Source organism: Meriones unguiculatus, chromosome 7, assembly GCF_030254825.1.
Source record: "Meriones unguiculatus strain TT.TT164.6M chromosome 7, Bangor_MerUng_6.1, whole genome shotgun sequence".
In the NCBI taxonomy this organism is placed as follows: domain Eukaryota; kingdom Metazoa; phylum Chordata; class Mammalia; order Rodentia; family Muridae; genus Meriones; species Meriones unguiculatus.
Window position 1 is genome coordinate 120,686,281 of NC_083355.1, and position 21,357 is coordinate 120,707,637.

The window sequence follows — 21,357 nt, forward strand, 5'->3', positions numbered from 1 at the left end:
TAAAAAATGAGTAGATAGCCTTCCATCCAGCCTACCCCATCATCTCAAAGTGGGTACAAAACAACTAAATTCTGACAAAACTGTTATCTTTTAATTAAAGCCTTATTATCAAGAACTTACAAATATAAAAACCCGCACTGAAATTAACCTGACCCAGAGCCCGCACACCCCAGGGAACTTCTGCAGAGTTCTAACAGCCATTCTGAGGACGTGGAATGTCACGCTGCATTTTACAGATGGTGAGGTCATGAAAGAACATAAAATGATAATTGTTCAGTTCTGACTCTGTCACAGCAATCTCTCACTCTCCTCTCTTTCTTTTTGGTGGTAGAAAAGTATATTATTAAACAGTGAAAGTGTAAAAATCAGTCTTTCTGTTTTGACTGTAAACTATGCAATTGTCACACTGAGTTTACTGGCCATATATATGTACACAAAAGCAACTGATCGGTCATTTTATTATCTATCTATCTATCTATCTGCTTTTTTTTTTTTTTTTTTTTGAGGCAGACTCTTATTAGTTAGTCACTCTGAGGACTTGCTTTGTAGCTGAGGAAAACCTTGAACCTCTGCCTCTGAGTCCCAAATGCTAAGATTATCTGGGCTTATGGTTGGTTGTTGGCTTCCTCCTTCTGGAAACCTGGATCTTTAAGTCTGAGTAATGATTAACTATTCTCCAATACCATCAATTCTATGTTTACTTAGTCATTGGCAACAAATGGTCATCAACCCCCAAACACCAGCCTCAACACTTTGCTGAGAGCTCTAAAGGAAAGAGGACTTGCCTCAAGTTCGCCGACAAGTCTGTTTGCGAGATCAATCGTCTTGTTGGTTTGATTCACCTCTTCCTGGCATCGGACCTTCTCAGCTGTTGCCTTTTCAAATGAAGCTGTAAGTCGGCTCAGATTCTGATCCAGGTCCTGAAGGTGGAGTGGAAACTAACTTCAGAGGTGGTTTTAGTCAAGACCAACATTCCAGCCACTGGAAGCTGCCTGTTGACAGGAACTGAGCCCCCTTCCTTCCACTGCCCTTTACCACACACATTTTACGGAAGAAGGAAGCTGTGATGATAACCAGTATGTCAGAGTCGCTCTAGGAGCAGCTATGTGTCTTACTTTCCTCCTGGTGGGGTGCACGGGGTGGGGGGCGGAACTGAGCGACACTGGCTATGCCTCAGATGCTCTGTGAGTCCCACCCTCCAGCAGTAGCTGTGCCATTCCTTACTTTAGAAGAGAGACCATCTCACTGGTAGCCCAGGCTGGCTTGATCTCTCAACTGCCCTGTCTCTGCCTCTCAGGTGCTGGGATTTTAGGTGTGTGCCCTTTGCCTGTCAATGGTGGAGGTTTGTTTGTGCTTTTCTACCTAATGACACTTTGTTCACTTGGTACAGACCCAAGACAAGGAGGGAAGATGTCAGTTACTGAATCCCTTCAGACCTTGAGACTCAGAATCTGTTGTCCTATCAAAAAACTTAGATGTGTCAGTTTGGTCGGGGGGTGGGGTTCTCCTTTGTAGGGATGGCACCCTCAAACACAGGTGCAGAAAAGCAAACTAAGTATGGACAGGATCATCCTGTGTGGAGACTCAAGATGAGCCACTGCCAGTTCTTGAGGGCTTCCAGGAGACTTCCTGGGAGCTTTCCCATTTCCTGAGACTCTCGGGTGTCCAACCACACTCTCTCCTGTCAGTCATGTGAGCTTTTTTTTTTTTTTTTAACATTAAGACATCTTAAAAGAGTTTAATACAGCTGAAAAGTGTCAAGTAAGATGTCAGATGGTTCTGAGAAACCTCACTGTAGCCATCTCACCGTTTGTGAGTTCTAGCAGGCCTAAGACCATAACACTGCTTTTGTAAGGACGTGCAAGCTTCTAAGATCTCTGGATAAGGCAAGTGGTAAAACACAACCTATTCATATTTTTTATTATTTTAAAATTTGTAGCTGTGTGTATGTGTGTTCCTGGGTGTGTGTACGCATGTACAAGTGCCCACAGAAGCCAGAAGTACCAGAGCCCTTGGAGCTGGAGCCACACATGGTTGTGAGTGGCCTGGGATTAGGAACCGAACTCAAGTCCTCTGGAGGAACAGCTCTTACCTACTGAGCCATCTTTCTGCTTCCTGCTGAACTTACCGACTACTGGGATCCACTACCAGATTTCCCGCTCCATCTGAACATGGTTCAGAGAACCTGACTTCTCAACTAGCTCCCAGGTGACATGTCACTACTGGTCTGAGAACACCACGCTTTGAGAGACACTACCTGGAGAGCCTGGGCTGTTTCCTTTATGGTCATCCCTAAGCCTCATTTAAGACACACGATGGATGTTTAAGATATGAGGCAGAGGGGAGGATTCGGCAGTTAAAGTGCTGCAGTGTGAGGACCAGGTCCAGACACCCAGCATCCCGGTGAAGCTGGGGCAACAGCATGCGTTCAGAATCTCACTCCTCCTCCATCGACATGGGAGACAGAGGCTGGAGAATGTCTGGTAGTTAGTGGGCCATACATGCAAGAGACCCTGCCTCAGACGAGGTAGAAGGTGAGCACTGATGCCTGGGAGTATCTTGTGACCCAAACATGTGTGCACCAAGGTGTGTGTGTACTGTGCGGTGTTTGCATGTGTGTGCATGCATGTGTGTGTGTTTGTATGTCTGTGCATGCTTACCCCCAAATGATGATAGATAAATGATACAGCACCACAGCCTTTCTTCCACTGAACTTAGTAATATTTTTCTCTCAATCTTTAAAGCTGTCTTTTATTCTAAAACTAACACATCCAGAGATAGCACACCGATTTGAATGGATTTGCAGGGCAGCCTGGATGGGACCATCTGACAAAACAAAGAAACAAACAAAAAATACCCATGTTCCAAGTAAAACACTTGACTTAAGCTCAGAGGTGGGGAAGCCCAGAAGGGAGATGTGAGATGGCAGAGGCCAGGAAATCCAGCAGGGCTGGGCGAATCTCACCTGCCGAATCTCCTTCACTCTGCACCACTGGCTGAAACAGGGAGAGGTATGTTCCCCTAGCTCGCATCTCCTGAGGCCTGGGGAGGCACGTGAACTTTGAAGATGCTTGAAGCTCTCCGGGAGCCCATTCTTGCTGGGGGCTTGAGCAAACTCATGTTTCATAGACCTGTCAGATTCACTCTGGGTCCTTTTCTCTGGTGAGTATTTAGCTCTGAGGTTTATCAATATGTGTGAAAACATTTGCTCTGGATACCTTCCAGCTATCTGCAGCCTGTGTTCAAAAGGCTAATTTTACAAACAGAAAGGCTTTGCACAGTCAGCTCCCTGGTCCTTTTCAGCGCCATCACGTTCCCTGTGAACATTAAATTGCTTCTAAGAGCTGCACAAACCATTAAGAATAGTAGCATTTTCTACATTTTAGTCAGAATGGTGATGGAAATCATTTTTATACACGTGTATCCCAAACATCTCTAAATCAGCTGCCTTTGGCGCTGACCTGGTTCCAGCTTACCAGTCCTTGGGTATGACGGAAGAGCATGCTGGAGGAAGGTGTGGGCAAGTGGCCTGGTGAGGAGGGGTATGAAGGTGTATTGAGTGGGTTCTCCAGAAGGAGGGAGGAAGCGGATTGACAAGAGAGCTGTCAGGGGAGACCGGGATTACCGGCCATCTTACTCAAAGCATTGCCACAAAGAGGCCCTGGAAACTGAATAAGATAAGGGCACAACTCAGTACATTGCTGGGATAGTCAAGGGTCTCTGCTGAGAAATTAATCTCACGCTGATTTTGACAACTTGTCTTGAGAGTTCTAGTGGAGTCTCTATGAGAAAATGCCTCATCCCATCTGACCGAGCTGAGCAGCCACTGGTCAATGTCACAAGCTTAGCTTAAGTATTACAGAAGGCCTGCACGGTCACAGGGACACTCTAAGGGTTCTAGACAGCAATGGCTTGCTTGAAATGTACCAAGCCTTCATTGTTCTTTCTTCATACATTCACATGGCAAGGTGGCTGCTTACATGCTCTTCACCCTAAGTGTTCAAAATCTGTGCTCATGAGAAACTTCGCTAAGCCCAGACCACCACATAGAATTTGTACAGGAAAACAATGGAAACCAAGTTTATGAAATATCCCATTGCTATACACCAAAGTGTCTCTCAACCCAGCAGACAGAGAGGACAGAGCCCCCATTAGTACTTGCAACTGACTGTCCTAGAAGGAGGTGGCAGGGTCCTCAGGATGGGGGAAGGGCACATGCATGCAGAGTTCAACAGGGTCACAGAAGCAGGAGCTCCAGAGGCCTAACCCTGGGCACCAGCTTAGACATCAACACACCGTCTTTGGCTACTACTTCAGCATTTATTCTCTTTCCTTATATTCAGATTCAAGAGATGGGGATCAATTTAGTGACTTGTGGATCAAATTTGTATGTAGGCCTTGGAGAGGAAGTCATTCCAGCTGAACAAACATCATGTGAATGTCTCATGGACAAAGGAGTCTGGTTCTCCTCACAGAAGGCAGAGTGGGTACCAGGTCACACCAAGACTCATTTTCATCCTCATTGAGAGGCTGCAGTTTTTACCACAAATGACAGATGAGAAGCCAGAGGCTGGGGGTGAGCTGTCAGTCTGTGGAGTGCTCAGTGCGGCCTACCTCACCCTCTCTAAATCTCTTTCTCCTCCTGCTCTCCACATCTGTCAGCTAGCTGTGATGTCACCCCAGCCCTGTGCCCCAGCTGTTCCTGCCCCAGCTGAGGCCCCACAGAGCCCTCTCTGGTTGCCTTTGAACCTGTCTTTCTGCCTTTAGACATCTTTGCTTCCAGCGTCCTCTCAGTTGTTGAGAAGCTGTTTGATGGTGTCATTAACCTATTAAAATCTTTCCCAGTCAGATATAGCTCTTCAACAGTCAGATAACGTTGAACTTCCGTAGCTTAAAAGGCTGAGAAGGCCTTTGTCTTCACAAACGCCTTTCATCCTTCCCCGCTTCAACCTTTCCTGCTGTCAGCATTCCCTGCAACGTCCCTCTCAGTGCCCTTGCCTTCTGTGACTCTTCAAGAGTCCTCCTGCTTCCTTCGCTCTTCCTCCATCTCCACAGGAGCACCTTTCCTGTCCTCAAGGCTGTGACTCCTAAGCGGCTTTCAAAGAGCGTGTCAAGTACCCCTCCCCTCAGCAGCATTCTGGTTTCCCTGCTCACAGGGCTTGGTACCACAGATGTGTCTGGATGTGCTCAGAGCGTCACACCACAAGACTAGTGGGTATCTTTAAAACTAGTGATGATGATGGTCATAGCTACAGATAGTCCCTAAGCGTTGAGTCTGTACGCTCGGCCCCACGATAAATTCTCAATATAGATTAACATAAATTATACATTTAATCATTGCAATGTACTTCACAAGATGCTACTGTCATACAGGTTGAGAGTTGCATGATCCCCTGCACGATTTGGGAACATCTCAGCTTTTTGAGTACTTACGTAGATTTTGCATGTTGCACATTTCTAATCTAAAATGTTAGATATCCAAAATGCTTCATTTAGGGGAAAAAAAGTGATGGACTTCGAAGCAATTTGGATCTGGAATAAGAAGTGCTCAATCTGTACCTAGTCACAGATGACAGAACCTCTGCTCTGAGAGTTAACCAACTCGGATGGTAGAACTGTGAACAGGGGGTCCAGCTAGGTCTGCCTCCAGGGAGCTTGACTGCAGTTTCAGAGACCATTTGGCAACTTCTACCAGACATGAGGATGGCACGAAGCAAGTCAGACTAGCTACAAACTGAGGATGGGTGAATGCATTCCTAAGGACCACGTTTCTTTCTGTTTGCAAATGCGGCCATATCTGCAGGTGGGACCCCAAGGCTGGCACAGGGCCTTCCTCGTAAGAGTGTCGGCTTCTCGGGGACACTTACCACAAGCTTCCTCCTGATGGCCGCTAGCTTTTCAGTAGCTGCCGCCAGCTCGAGGTTTGTTTGGGCTAATGCCTGGCGCTTGGGCTCCACATCGCAGTAGACCTGAAAATCCACGTGGGGATCATTGAGAAGGCCGTGCCGACAGGGAGGACAGGACCCCACTCCAGAGCAAGTCTCCAGTAGACAGCAATGTGCTCTTGATTGCTTTGCCAGCCAGCCTCCCAGTAGACACAGCCTTCAGCACGCTGTCTGCTCTTCCAGTTCCTCATTTATTCTGGACTTTGGAGCAGTAAGCACGTGCATAAAATGTTAAGAAGTCAAACAGCACCAATATGCTAAAATCAGTTTGTGCTAAAGTGATGAGCCCCCACTGGAGCCATCTAAGCAAGAGGAGATGAGGTCTAGCCTGAGAGGCAGAGAGCGGAGGGCGGAGCAATTCTCTGAATGAAGGGGCGGGGAGAGACTTACTAAGTATATGCTCACTTCTTGCTTTGAGTTCCCGACTACCTCATGTATTGCTAGAATGGTGGCTGGAGAATCAGGGTGGATCAAATCCTATTTCCGGTTCTATAGAGAAACAGCACAGTGCAGCCATAGTGCTGCTCTGCATTTCTCTCTCCCAGGGCTCCAGGGAACAACTGAACTCAGCACTCAGGCACTGGGCTGCAGAGAAAAGCCATGAATCTGCGGTGGCCTGTCTAAACCATCTGTGAAAGCTTTGGGGGGGGGAGTGACAGACGGAGCCATGGAGGCCTGCCTCTACAGACCCTGCACTGTGGGGTAGAGCCAGATTTTATCATGCTAACTGGGGAATGGCAGGATGATTAGCTTTTACTCCATAATTTGCAATCTGAATATGACATAACTTTCTACAACAAAACCAGTCAGTTCTTCAAAGTCCGGGCCACACACTGTTCTTCTGTACCTGGTACTGTAAGAAGGTTGGAGACATGGCTGCCACGTGATAAACAGTGGATAAATATACGGCTGAATGAAAGGATTATCTGCTTTTGCATCTTCCCAACATACACAGGCAAAATTAATATCATTCAGACACTAAAGCAAATAGTTATTTTTCATCTCACTGTACCTATAATAGAGATGGTGGCAAAGCGTTTAACAGCAACGCTTCATTTGATTCTGTATGGATTCGGACTGTTCTCAGGTCAACATAAAATGAGTGGTTTAGTGTTAACATGGTTTATACATGTAAAACCAGTTGCTACTTTAAAAAGTGCTCTAAGGTACTGAAACCAGCCACTCTTCACCACAAAACCAACACTTTCTAAGATGTCAAGTATCTTCCCGTTTAACTCTGAGATACTACGTCTCATTCTTAGAATTATATACCCGTCTCCAAAACCAAAATAATTAATTAATGGCATTCCATTTTTGGTGACCTAAGAATTGATCAGGAAGCAGAGATGGTTTCGCCCTGCTGTAGATGCTGCACTCTACAGCCTGACCTGCCAGGCAGGGGTGCCCACCGACACAGTTAGCAGTTAGCGCTGCGACTCTGCAGAAAGCATTACTTCCTGACTGGACTCAAGCTCACTCTACAGGACGGAACCGGGCTGCCGCTGTAAATTTGGGTCATGTCCCGTGGCTAGGGAGGTTCCGGGCCTCCAGGGAAGCTCCTGCTGCTGTCTTGCTATGGACAGATAACTAAAGTCTCTTTTAAATAGTCGCGTTTATGCCCACGTACAAGTACTGCTCAGCCTAGATGAGAGAAACCTCTGTTTACAAGGAAATGGCGACTGCAGAGATTCACAACAGGTCAAAGAACTGAGAATAAGTGACAATAAGAGAATAAGATAAACAAGAAGCCTCTCCTGCCCCTTCCAGAGCCTAGCGAGCACTGTGGGAGTGGTGTGAAAGCCAGAGGATGGGGAGGGATGCCATGAAGGCCATCTTCTCACAGGATGTGGCCACTGTACCCATGAGCTCACAGGCCGCTGTGGATCCCACACAAGACAGGCACAGGACCAGGCCATTTGAGACTCTTCCACGGACGGAGGAACCAGGCATTAGGCCCCGCCACTCTGAGATAGGCTATTGAGAATTAGTGGTTGCCAGGGTTAGGGGGTCACTTTCTTCAGTAATGTGGCAGCTGGTAAGGTGCCCATGCTTTAGTAAATTGCTCCCCCACTCAGATTCATATAAGTAACCCCCAGCTAAACTCAGTGAATCAAGACTTTTTTTCTGAAGACATGAAGGAAATGACTAGTTGGGAAGGAAAGGCCATCAACAAGAGTGAGGAGGGGACAAAAGGGGGTAAAATAAGATCACAAATACATTACACACACACACACACACACACACACACACACACACACACAAACACCTGAAACCATTGGTTAAAGACTGATACCTCATAAAATTTAACAATATTGGTGACCCAGGCACAGAGACCAGCAGCTGCAAAAGATTTGGTCCGAATCAGGTTTGGATTAAACTCTGGATCTTTCAAATATTGTTCGTTCACTACTTTTAGACAGTTCTCTGGAATGTGCTCTTTATCGTAGTTAATTAATGCTTGCAGGAAGTCATCAACCTGTAAAGCAAAAGGACTTACTGCAATGAGCCATTCTGGCTGCAGAGAAAATTCCAAGATCAGAAGTTAAAATCAGCTTTTAGGACTTGCATTACAAAGGCACAATTGGCAAGCTGCTTTTATCCCACTGCTTGGCTTTTTCAGCCTTTACAGTACGAAGTTAGAATTAGCAATGGACACTTTCAAAACCTCTTCCGTCCCAGGGGAAAGCATTCTGCGCCAGCACAGGAGGTGCTCACGTTTTGAAGAAAAGAAAGGCAGGAAATGAAAAGCAAAACCACATACCCCAAAGCCCCTCTGCCTCACCTTCTTGTACATTAGTAACATTTTTTTCCAGCCTAAGAAATCCGTGTAATTTTCTCCCTCCTACACTTAGCCGCTTTCATAATTTTGCAAATAATTAGCAACCTTCCACCTGCTGCTGGCATTGACTTAGGTGTGCCACCACCCCATGCCAGCCTCCAACTTGGCCAGGAAACGTAGATAAGACTCTAAGGGAACAGGAGCTGCTGACATTGGCCAGCTATGGAGACGGCGGCTTTTGACTTAAATTGATTTAAACATCATTTGCTGTCAAGTGTGTTTATAATGAGAACCATGTGGAGTTGCTGAGCTTTTCTTCCTGCTCTTCTGGCTAACGGTACCTTTCCCATGAAGATTTTAGCTGCTTTCCAACTTCGGTCTTTTGGCACTCTGCCCCGTGGGGCCAGAAGGACCATCACAGCCGCCGTTACATTGGTGACAGCATTTGGGGGGTTGGGGAAGGTTTTCAGCTCCGTGAGGTTCACCTGAAACAAAGATGAGGGGTCCTGGGAGGGATGCACTCAGTTTCCAGGCTGTCTTTCAGACTCCTAATTTCTTGTAGGCTGGGATCTCTACCTTGGGGTTCCAGGAGCCCCAGTTCTGCCTGAGCACTTCTCTGATGCTCTGGAAATATCACTGCAATGTTGCTGCTGTCAAGAAAATGATGCCAGTTTTGCCCCAGGTACAGAGACTGGAGAGTTTGTCATCTTTACCAGGGCCTCCCTGTAAATACCATCTTCTAGGTCAGTGTGTCTTAATTCTGGTTTTCTGCCTCAAATGTGCAAGTAGACATCTCTTCTTTAAACCACTATGAGTTTCAACTGGGAGAGGCCCATGGATGCTGAAATGTCTTTCCTACTGTTTAATTCTCTCTGTGCAGAATGCTGACCCACTGACAATGGAATTGTGGTTAAATCCTGAGAGCGAGGAGGATTCAGTACCTATTAGAAGTACATGTAGCTCCAAAATAAATAGTAAAACCAAGTGTGATTCTGCTCCTTCATTCAAAACTATCCATTTATGCAAAGAAGAGAACAGGCATGAAAGCCAAAGCAGATGATAACGAACACTGAGATCTGACTAACAAGGATTTTCCATCACTCACATAGCCCAGGTCTACATTGCTAGGGAAACTGGTTTGTTTTGTTTGATTAAAGAGTGTTAGGTCTCATGGTATCCAAACATCTAGAAATGAGCTCCAGCTGGACCACAGAAGGATTTCTGGCAGTTAGGCACAAGCCAGCACCCCTCAGGAGCTTGTGAAACCAGTCTCCATCTGCCAAGAGGAATCACTTCCTTTACTCTGTCAGAAGGGCCATGCGGCTCCATTGACAGATACCTGTGGCTGCACCTCAGAGCCCACTCTGGCTCTGTAAGCATCACAAGACCTGCCACACACCCCTAAGCCTCCTTCAGCACGCTGGCTTCTCACTGCCCCAGGCTGCCCTCCTCCCAGATGCCTGTTCTGTGCTCTATATAAGGGCAAGATCTCCCCTCCCCCTGCTATTCTCACCATGCTCTCTCTGTTCTGTATCTCTGGTTATTCTCCCTCCTAGCACAGATAGCCCTGGCCACGCCCACTCTGCCAGGCACATTCAGTCTACTTTCTCTCTCTGCTCTGGCCTCCTCCAGATGGCTCTGACTGCTCTCTCTCATATTTACAAAACAAACAAACAAACAAACAAACAAACAACCTTAAGTGTGCCATGGTCATTTTGGAAGTTTCTTTACTGTACCCTCTCACATACAAAGATTAAATATATTTAGAGAAAAAATTGCAAATTTAGGGAAAGACAGAAATCAATATTCTGTAACTCAGAGGAGATCAGTTACTTTTCTATTTGTACTATATTTTATAATTTCTATCAACGTAGATGAATGTTCTGTTCAAACAAATGAGTCACGGGTGTCTCATTTTACAGTATGTTTTACTTACTGTGAACATTTTCTGTTTTCTTCACTAATATTTAATCAATCATTTTAGGGCAGTAGAATAAGTATACAATGATCTCCCCTGATACAATTACATTCTTAACAATTTTTTTCAACTTTATGATAACACTACAAAATTCTGACAAGGCTCTTGTTCTTGGTCAAAATTATTTTCTCCCAAAAAAGACTCAAAAGGAGGTGAGGATTTCCTTGGAAAAGCAGTGAAAGCTAGATCCTTGCATCTTAGGAGATCAGGCCTGGCAACGTCCTGGGATTTTCTCTGCCTGTGCTGCAATACGCCAGGACAAGATTATCTGTGGGCTTTAAAGTAACACTGCCCACAGTGTCCCTCACACTACCCTGTGGTACACACAGATAATTTTTCTCATGGGAATCAGGATGCTCCGTGAGGTCTTACTCTGGGGAAAGCTAGGCTTTTGGTGGGCATCTCAGTAACAGTGAAAGGCTGCGGCAGCCACCATTGCTCAGCAGCTGCCTTTCCTGGGCAGTCACCTTACTGCAGGCTTGCTCTTAGAAGGCCGGAGCACACTCTCCTGTGTTAGCAGTGTTCAGGAGGGCATTCCTGGGGGTGCTGCAGGACCACAGGTGCTAACAGACACTTCACACAGATACCCTGTTCCATATGTCTTTCCTCACTCCCGCTGTAATTTAACTCCTGATTTCACTGTCGATAATCCAGGATTCTGCACGGAGGATTCCCACCACAGTAAGACTAAGACAGTTCAGCCACCACGGATCCCTCCCTGGCCAGCTGAGATTCCCAGTGGTTTAAGGATTTAAGGTTTAAGGCAGAAAAACAGAATTAAGAGATATTGACCTAAAGACACTGACCTAGAGAAAGAAATAAGAAAAAGAAGTGGAGTGATAAAGATTGGTTTAGCTTTGATACACCCTGACCTCATGACCACCCACTCTGTCCCAAACCCTCACAATCTTTGGCTGTTTAAAAAGATCCCACCAGTCAACACCAGGTTACCCTGTTGAGCGTGTCCAGTGCAGCAGCAGCAGCCACCAGGGCCGGCTCAGCCCTCAGTAATTCAGCCTCGCACTCTCTCTGCTTCCTGGATACTTCAGCTTGAATGGCGGCCACCTAATCAGAAAGGGTGATCAGAGAGGGTGAACAGAGAGGAAACACCCCTCCTCCTCCCCAAATTACTACCTTGAGATCTCCAGCACAAAGCATGGACTTATCTGGATGTGTTATTAGGCAACACAAGTCTATAGTTTAAACAGGTGGGGAATTTCCCATCAGCCCACTATGGCTATGGCTTTGTAAATAAATCACAAAACAAACAGATTTAACACCAAAGTATTCCCAAGAGGCATTTGTTTATAAGATGCCACTAATAATTAAACAAACACAAAACAAGAGTAAGCAGCCACTTTTCTGTTAGCTACTTTTCCTTTTTGCTTTCCCCTATCCTCAGTGCTCTGAGAAATTAAGAGATCTAGCCTGGCCTGGGAAGCCGGTGCAGAGTATTTTAGAATTTTTTATTTAATTGTTGCTCATGTTCACTTAGCCGCCCTGCTGGCCATGAAGAGCATTTGCAAGAGCTATGGCTCAGCTGTAGGCACACGGCCCTGAGTCTGACCCTCAGAACCCACAGGGAGGAGCCAAATGGCACATGTGCTTGTAATCCCATCATCAGGGAAGTAGAAACTCCCATGGTCCTCCTGCCAGCCAGGCTGGCTGAACCAGTGAGCTTGAGGCCAATGAGAAACTCCTAAGACATGGCACATGAGGATGGCCGCTGGCCTCTGACACATGGTCACACCAGTATACACACACTCATCTGAACACAAATACTCTCACACACACTCACACACACACACACACACACACACACACACACGAGAAGATCTTTTGTTCAGCAGAGAAGGTCCTTTGTTCAGAGGTCATGGATTGCATACTTCACAACAGACAGAATTCTTATATGCAAAGAGATTAATGGTGGCTTCTCCAAGGACAAGTAAGCAGCCACGAATGTGCCAAGCGTCTGTTCTTTGCTGTCTGTCCTCCCAACAGGGCGCTGTGTCACTCCACCTCCCTACGGGAGGCGTGGACTTCGGCTAGCCTGGTGTGCGAGGCTGGAGGTCTGTCTTTCCCCTCACAGAATGCTATAGAATTTCAGTGCCAAGTCACCGCGAATTTTTATGCCCAGCAGTTTCAAGCTTGAGTTTCAAGCTGTGGCACTGGGACCAGGATCAAGTCCTGGCAGGACACTTCTTGAGGTGACAGTGAACGAGCGTGGCTTATAAAGTAGAACAAAAGTGCATTTCTTCACATGTGTGTGGAACGAACACTGTCAAATTAAACACAGTTCACAACAAATTATGCTGTCTGCTGCCGCTTTATTAGCGTAATCAGTCCTCTCCTGATTAACCATTATTTGGCTGTGTTCTGTAGCTTTTATGAACGTAATTGGTTCAGGGTAGATGTGTGGTCTCCTGCTAACACACACACAGCAACTGCTAATGTGAATAAGAAGAGTCCACATGCTTGCTAAGAGCTCCTCTCAAGCACACCCCAGAGCTCAGGCGAACGTGGACCATGAAGGTTCTGAACACACTGTCACAGATGAGGATGCCTGCAATGGAGTTTATTCGTCTCACATAAACATGTGAGTGTTCCTGTGGCCATTCTAACGCTTAGAAAGGCATCCTTTAAAAATCACTTTTCTTGGGTCTTCTGATCATAGATTTTTCTGCACTCAGGGAACCTGCCAGGACTTTTTCTTTAAGCTATTGTTCTTGGGAGTTCCAGACTACTCATAGAGGATTATTCCTTTGCATCATGCTTATGGACTAGGCAATCTTGAACACAACCTTACAACTGAGGTAAATACTCTATGTTGGTGAGCCCACTTTTCATTCCTAATACTTTTTGCAACACAATACTGAAAAGGTCACAGATCTAGCAAGCTGCAGCATGCATCTTCCTCTGTTGAACAGCTGCACGGCAGAGGCCAGCAAGGCCCGACCTGGAGAAGGGCAGCGGCTGCACAGATTGCCTGCATGTCTGCTTTCCCTTTCCGTGATGCTAAGGCAGGGCACTGGAGATGGCCTTCATGCTTGGGGTGGAGATGGCCTTCATGCTTGGGCTGAAGATGGCCTCCATGCTTGGGCTGGAGATGGCCTCCATGCTTGGGCTGGAGATGGTCTCCATGCTTGGGCTGGAGATGGTCTCCATGCTTGGGCACTCCAGAAATCTGCTACCTGCTAGTCAGCCACTCCTGAGAAGGTTTTTGGGTTGACTACAGATTCTCCAAAGTTTTAAGTTAAAATCTGAGCCTGGGATGTAGCTTCGTTGGTAGAGAGCTAGCCTTAGCATCCTTGAAAGTCTGGCTTCGATCCTCAGCTCTGCACATACCCTGCCTGATGGCTCCTAAGTAGAACAAGAGGATCAGAAGTTCAAGGCCATCCTTGGCTGTACAGTGAGTCCAAGGCCAGCATAGGAAGACAGGAACCTCTGTCCCAAGGGGAAGAGCTAAACTGTAGCCACCCGGAGTCTTCTGTCAATGCCACCAGCCTCGTGTCCCAGCACGTGCTTATGTTTAGGGACAGGGCTGACAGAGGTGAAGAAGTTAAAAAGGCTCTACTCTGACCTCACTATCTCTAGAGGATGTTTCAACACATCAAAGGCCAGCAGCAGCAGAATTCACACTGGAAGGCCAGCAAGGACATGGGAAAAGGCAGCCAGTGACCAGCCAAGGAGAGGCCTCAGGAGAACGAAGCCAGCCTATACCTGGATCCTGATCTCAGTCTTTAGAACCTGAAAAATAAGCCTATTGCTTAAGCCTGGCTTAAGTCTGGTCCAGTAAAACAATACACTGCTTTCCTGTTGCGGTGTCCAGAACTGTCAGATATCCCTAAGATCCTAGGCCACAATACACCTACCCCCAAACCAAAATGGTGAAATAAATGCAGGTGCACACACATATAGAGTGATACAAGAAAGTTAAGCTCTACTGACAAGTGAACATGTAAACGTTATTTATACTTCCTGGTATATAATGGGTATAAAATAATATATTTCTTTTTATGTCTAATAAACCTGATGAAAATATCAAATGTGTTCTAATTTGCTAAAATCGTTTTCTTCCTTTATGCTGGTCCTTGACCTTGGGAATTCACATGCAAGCAATGGGGGGAGGGGCAATCTCAAATCCCTGTTATAGGTCAAGATTTTCAACAGGTTCCCATAGAGGGTGGGTTAATAAATGCCCGCCGTGCACACCTGTAATCTCAGCGCTCAGGGAGACACAGGCAGGAGGACCTCTGTGATTCTGAGGCCAGTCTGGTCTACAGAGTGAGTCCAGGAAGGCCAAGGCTACACAGAGAAGCCCTGCCTCAAACAAACAAACAAACAAACAAACAGAAGTTACTGGTGGTTATAATTACTAAATACCACACATCTGTGTGACACCTGAAACAGGTGCCCCAGGTGGGTGAGCTCCCAGTCACCTCACCACCCAGGAAACCTGATTCCTTAATTTCATAACACACTTTTAAAGACATTCTGCATCTCTGAAACTCGGTGAAAACATGTTACCAAAATTAGAAATTACATGCTTATCTACTGAGTCAAATGCATTCATTATTTGCCTCAATTATACTGTGTGATGGTTTTTAATTGTTTATAGTTTTTCAAGGTACTTGAAAAATATTTGGTTGCTCAAGACAAAGTATTTTCAGTGCACCTCAGAAAAAAAGAAAACTATTTGATTGTGTAAGAACCACTGGCATTGCCACCACAAAACCTAGATTTTTTTTTTGGTGCACTGAAATGCAAAACAATAGCATAATGGCTACTGAGTCACAGTTATGAGAGGATACGTGATTTCCAGCTTTTAATTAACCAGCCCCGATTACAATATTTCCCCCCAATAATAAAGTATTTATTAATTTTAATGCATTAATAAATTAATAAATACTTTAACTTTTATTAAAATTTTTATTTTTATTAATTATCTATGCTTCCTGTCTTGTCTCTTTTGGGAAATAAGATACACAAGAACTAAGTTCCACTTGGCTGAACAAAGATTGTGAAGTTTTATTTATTTTGGAGATGCTAGAAACTCAAATTCAAAGAAAGCGGCACCGTGCCAGCTGGAAAGCTATTGTTTCCAAAGCCTCACACAGGACGCCAGGGCCTTGGTCCAGTGGAGAGAACACATTTAGCTTAGGGCTTCCTAATGAACGTTAGCTGTATTATTAAAACGTGGAACTTGAAAACCATCTACAAAGTGATGGAATGGGCTTTGTTAACATTGAGTTGTTCAATTTGCCTAAAAACTGGAAACCTTTAGAAACCTCTGAGGTGACTCCCTGACCTTTACTGTATTACAAATAGGCCTGATGTGCAAGACCCACATCCATTATATGCTTGAATGAGCTCAGTATTTATTGTTCTTCCGTGTCATTAAAGAGCTAAAAGGTTGGGAAAATGCATAATGAAAAGAAAGGTCAAATGGTAATCATGGTGTGAAATGCTGTTACATGTGTAACTATAATAATTCCTTAGACTTTATGCTCCCTGTGGAGGAAGTTGTTCAAAATTGTTCACCTACAAAGGTTTATTTTGTGCTAAATATAGCTCCACACTCTAAATGGTGGAATGAGCCTGACCTTTTGCTCCTCTGCATCTGAGATGGCCTTTTCCCGGCTCACTTTCTCCGTCTGAAGCCCAATCTTCGTGATCAGGGCTTCGGCGTCGTGGTTTCTGAGCTGAAGCTCTGCCTCTTGGGAGGCCAGCCTGGCTTTCAGATTCTCCACCTGCAGGAAGAGCCGTGACTGTGGAGCAGCTTCTGGTGAGAACCCCAGCAGTTCAGACACACCTGTTTACACCCAGATTTCACTTCTCCCAGTTGTCAAAACGCAGCCCCATTCCTTTCTCCACATGGGAAAATCAGAACACTCTTCTCAGGACGCGGGATGACTGTGTCAGCACCGAGCGGCTGATGTGGCTTCTAAACACGGACATCCAGGAGACACTTGGGGTGGTGTCTCTCAGGGCACGCGCCACCTCAGCACTCCTTCCGTCTGCTCCGAATCTGGGATCACAGAGGCCAGGAGCACCAGCTGAGTGACAAGCAGGGCACCCTGCTGTGCTCTTGGAGGAGGGCTGCTCCAAGCTCCCTGTGACCACGCCCTGCAACGCCATCTGACCGTTTCTCCTCCTCCCACCCAGTTCCGCACCTTCGTGGGGTTAGCGCAGAGCCACACAGCCATCCGCACAGAGCCTGGCACTAGCGAGAAGGGTGTGTGCCCTTGGCTACCACACAGCGTGGGTTACAGAAACCAAGTGCCACTGCACACGCACATTTCCGCCCTTGGCTCACCCCCGACCAGCCCCACTCGGCTCTCGGGGAACGGCCTTCCTGTGCCATCCACAGACGTGTCGGGTGATTCTCCCTAGAGTTCAGCGGAGACTCGGCTACGCTTAGCATTTGTTTCCGAAGTTCCAGGATTACATAAACAGAAGAGTCAGGTGAGTGACTTTAAGGACTAATGAAAGCTTGGATGGCTCTGTCTGTGCCACACACCCACTGCCTGTATGCAGGTAAGTGTGTGCCCCTGTCCAAACACAACCACCTACACCCTCCCCATGCAGCAGCCTGGTGCGCAACACTGCCCTTTAAGCTAGGACAGCGTCTGGCCTTAGCATGCCCACATTTGCTGCTCTGTTCTCTCAGTCACTGACACAAGTCTTCTGTTGAGCCATAGTCTCGGAGAATGGGCAGGGACTAGACAATTTCCAGTCCTACTTCCAGTTTCTAAGGAAACGGACAGTTCTGAAACACATCTGCTTTAGGCAGACAAATCCAGAGAAGAGGGTGTTTTGTCTCAAACACAATCTGGCCTTGCACTGTAAGATTCTTTACATCTCCACATGGGAAAACATGCCTCCCTTGCACAGCAAACTGATTCTCATACAACTGCCAGTAACTATTAAATATTTCAACCACTTTTCTCATCTTAGAAGAATTTCATGTATGAACACATAATAAGGACCCAGCTGCAAGCCTTGACCCAAGGCTTCATGTGTCTTCACAAAGCTTTCTCTTACAGTTGTCAGCTGGAAGAACAGGTAAGCCCCCAGGGGGTCCTGTATTTGGTAGAGACAGTAGGCCACAGCAGACCGGCTCCTCCCCTTGCCCTTTTCTTCCCTGTCCTTGACTTCTCAAGACCTAGATGGGGTGACTGAGAAGCCACAGGCTCTTTTCTAACCCCCCCGCCTTCCCCTGGCTCAGACATCATCACCTCTAGGATTGTCAGAGATGCTATGTTGTTAGGCTTTAGCTCTGGTACTTCAGAAGACAACTCTAAATATGGTAGACACATTATTTTTCTTTGCCAAAGGCAAGGAAATGGACAGTTCGACTTGGGTGACAACACGATTCCTTCCCGGGGCAGAGTCAGTAGGTTTGGTTGGGACACCATGTAAAGGGACCTAAGAGCTACACCACACAGCCTTTTCTCGTCTTCTTGGCTCGACAGGACTTGCAGGAAACCTTTACTAAGGAAAGGGATCTTGATAGACTAGGAGAAGCAGGCAGGGAAAGAACAGAGGAAGAGGGAGGATGAGGCGAAGGAGTGTGGGGAGATGTATGAAAACAGAGGCTACGGCAGGTGCCCAAGTATGGGTGTGCACGAGGTCCTTTCTGAAGACTCTGTCCCTCAGTGCCTCCTTCTCAGTCATAACAAGCTCCTCGTGACCCCAGCATTTCCTCAAATGCAAGTTCTTGGCATATAAAATGATGTGGGAAAGACCGAGCAGAACTTAAACCTAAACAACTCCAGAAGATGGCAGCCAGAGAACCTGTCAGGGTGCATCGCTTCTAATGTCGGCTCTTGACCAGACCTTGTCCCATCTTCATCCTGGGTACGGATGGGCCACCCAACCCTCTCAGGGAAAACTGTTCCCCCAAACACCGTCTGTCACGAAATGTGTGGGAGGGCCTGATGACAGATCTTTTGACAGTTGCCAGCATGTTCAGCTTGGGGATGACCAGCAACGGAAACTTACAGACCCAGTTAGCACAGAGGAAGGCCAGGCTGCTTGCCCTGTCCCAGTGTTTCAACCTAATCCCTGCGACTGGGCCACAGCAGCTGTGTGAGAGCACGGACCACACACACCCACAGCAGCTGTGTGAGAGCACGGACCACACCCCCACAGCAGCTGTGTGAGAGCACAGATGCACACACCCACAGAAGCTGTGGTGTGAGAGCACGGACCACACACCCACAGCAGCTGTGTGAGAGCACGGACCACACTCCCCTGAGGATGACAGAGACTGGCTTCAGGTGCCGGCCTTGGCACTCGCCATCTTACACTGCAGCAGTGACATCTGTTCCCATTGGTTTTGACTCTAATGATGACATGAAGCTCCTACCCAGTGCTGCGCCTTGACTTCTTTAGGTTGAGATGCTCTGGCCTTGAAGGAGCGTACTGACAGGTGAGGACACCTGAGACAGCCGGTCGCTAAAACTGGCTTGAGGGCAGGGAGATGCACAGATCCTGCGCTGCAACACTCATCAGCCAGGCCATGAGGACTGGTTGGGGCTGAGTGCCAAAGACAGCAAGGAGTCCTACTCCCGTCCCGGCAACACGGCAGAGTCCCCTCTGCAAACCAGTGCCAGGAAGTCAGGGACCAGAGAGGAAACGGGAAGCTCTTCCCTCTCAATTCCCACTGCTCCACACAGCCTCAGGCTGGGAAGTGAAGGTGTGTCCTCAAACCAGCCTGGCAAGGAGGAACTGGTAAGCCCTCTTCTTATTAGAAAACCCACAGCATTGTGCCCTTGGCTTCAGACTATCCAAGGCAAAGCTAGATATCCAGGAATCTTGGCTCCACTAGCACTGAGCAGTAAGCTGTGTCCTTAGCACCAGGCATGGCATCACCCTTGTTGAGCAATTCTTAAGTCATATTAGAGAGCCGTTGGTTACTGCCAAGCATGTGTGGCACTACTGCGTCCTCAGGGTCATCGTGCCATGCTTGTTGCTAATGTGGGTCACAGGCATCACACCCAGGGAGGAGTGCTGGTCCCTTCCCTCCTCCAGACACTTGAACTGTGCCTTTTGGCATCATGAAAGCTAGTGTGAAGGAAGGAGGCTTTCAGATCAGTTCCTGCTCTGGATCCTGCTTCTGAAGTACATAGCGTCTTCAGCAATAGGTAAGGACTTTCCTTCCATCTCTGGGGGCAGCAATCTGTAAGCAGATGTTTTTAAACCTACAGATAAGTATAGCCTCCACTCCTCATGAGGAAACTGCTCTCTGCTACAGAGAGAGGGCGCCAAGAAAAGCACAACCAGTTAAAATGCCGAGTGTGGAGCCCGGCCTGACAGAAGGACACAGCTACAAAATGCTTCCACACCCAAGGCTTTGGGAGCAGTGTGCAAGAGAGGAAAGAGGTTATACAGGCCAGAGGATCAGGAAGCTTGCTGTGAGAAGCTGCATCCATAGTCTTACCAGCATGAACACAGGCCGAACGAGACCAGCACCCGTGGACACACCCAAGCGGATGTGGGAAAAGCCCAAAAAGCCTCAATCCTACATCCAGAGCTATAAGCAACCAAGGAATCTGGGAGCAAGAGAGATGCTCTGTCTTTCCCAGAGAAGAGCTACCAATTGACTGGCCAGTGTCAAATGAAAGCCCTGAAAGCATACACACAACGAACATTATATGGACTGAGCAGCTTGTATGCAGATCCATATTATAGATGTACACATGCAGCCACAACAATTAGTGAAAGACGAGGCCATGGCTAGAGAGTACGTGGAGGATTTGGGGGCAGAAAGGGAGCAGTGCTGGAATTATATGATAATCTAAAAAAAAAAAAAAAAAGCCAAGAAAGGAAAAATAAACAAAAGCCGAGATCTAGTTTTCAGAGAACAGGGAGAGGCCCTCTCAGAAGGTGACATCCGTCCCCATCAGTCCCCATCAGTCCCCATCAGTCCCCATCGGTCCTCATCGGTCTCCATCACACCTGTGCAGCTGTTGTCTGCAGCTTCTGGATGCCGTTCCTCAGGTGCGCCTTCTTTTGCTGCAGCTCGCCTCGCTTCTTCCTCAGCAGACTCTCGAACAGTGACACTTGTTCTAAGAAGCTCCTCGGGGTGGTATAGTTGTGCCTTCTCTCGTTCTGGTAGTACCAGGCACTCATTTCCGTTACACTGGTGTGAACGTGAGCCATGAAAAGGCTAACAGAATCTTTGTGCTGTGGCTGAAACATAGATTTACACTTCTCATGAAATGCCTTCAAGTTGAAAATGTAATTTAGAAAATAAAAGAAAAAAAACACTACAAATTATACAGCATTTTCTTTCTAAAAGCCAGGATGAATCACAGTAGAAGGTGGGAACTTTCACTTCATCTTTGTGAGAAGCCCCAGAACTGGAGGCAAGACTTTACAGCCTTCCTGAGTGTCTTAACAGGTAGGACAAAGGATGTTTTTACCTGGTTCTCAAACAAACCAGAAGCAGCAGGGAGAACAAAGCCTAGGTCCTCACAACTTACCTTTAGAAAAGAGAAGAGAAGCAAGACAATCTTCAGAGGATACTTTTTGGGGGGAGATGTTACTTTTAGGCTGAACTTTATACAAAAAGAACCAATACAAAGTCAGGGAGACAAAAAAAAAAAAAAAAAAAGCGGACCAGCCCCTCCAGAGCCCCCGAGAGCGCC

At 46.9% G+C, this 21,357-nt stretch overlaps 1 protein-coding gene across 1 annotated transcript in view; it reads right to left on the bottom strand.

Annotated features, from left to right (window-relative positions):
• The window catches only part of Dnah11 (dynein axonemal heavy chain 11), a 266,833-nt gene that overhangs the window by 83,078 nt on the left and 162,398 nt on the right, over positions 1-21,357 (bottom strand). The window contains exons 56-62 of the mRNA XM_060388295.1: positions 20,666-20,899; positions 16,306-16,452; positions 11,654-11,767; positions 9,066-9,209; positions 8,239-8,421; positions 5,868-5,969; positions 786-920 (exon numbers count right to left, since the gene is read on the bottom strand). Of these exons, the coding sequence (XP_060244278.1) occupies positions 786-920; positions 5,868-5,969; positions 8,239-8,421; positions 9,066-9,209; positions 11,654-11,767; positions 16,306-16,452; positions 20,666-20,899 (1,059 nt within the window). The remainder of the gene's footprint in view (positions 1-785; positions 921-5,867; positions 5,970-8,238; positions 8,422-9,065; positions 9,210-11,653; positions 11,768-16,305; positions 16,453-20,665; positions 20,900-21,357) is intronic.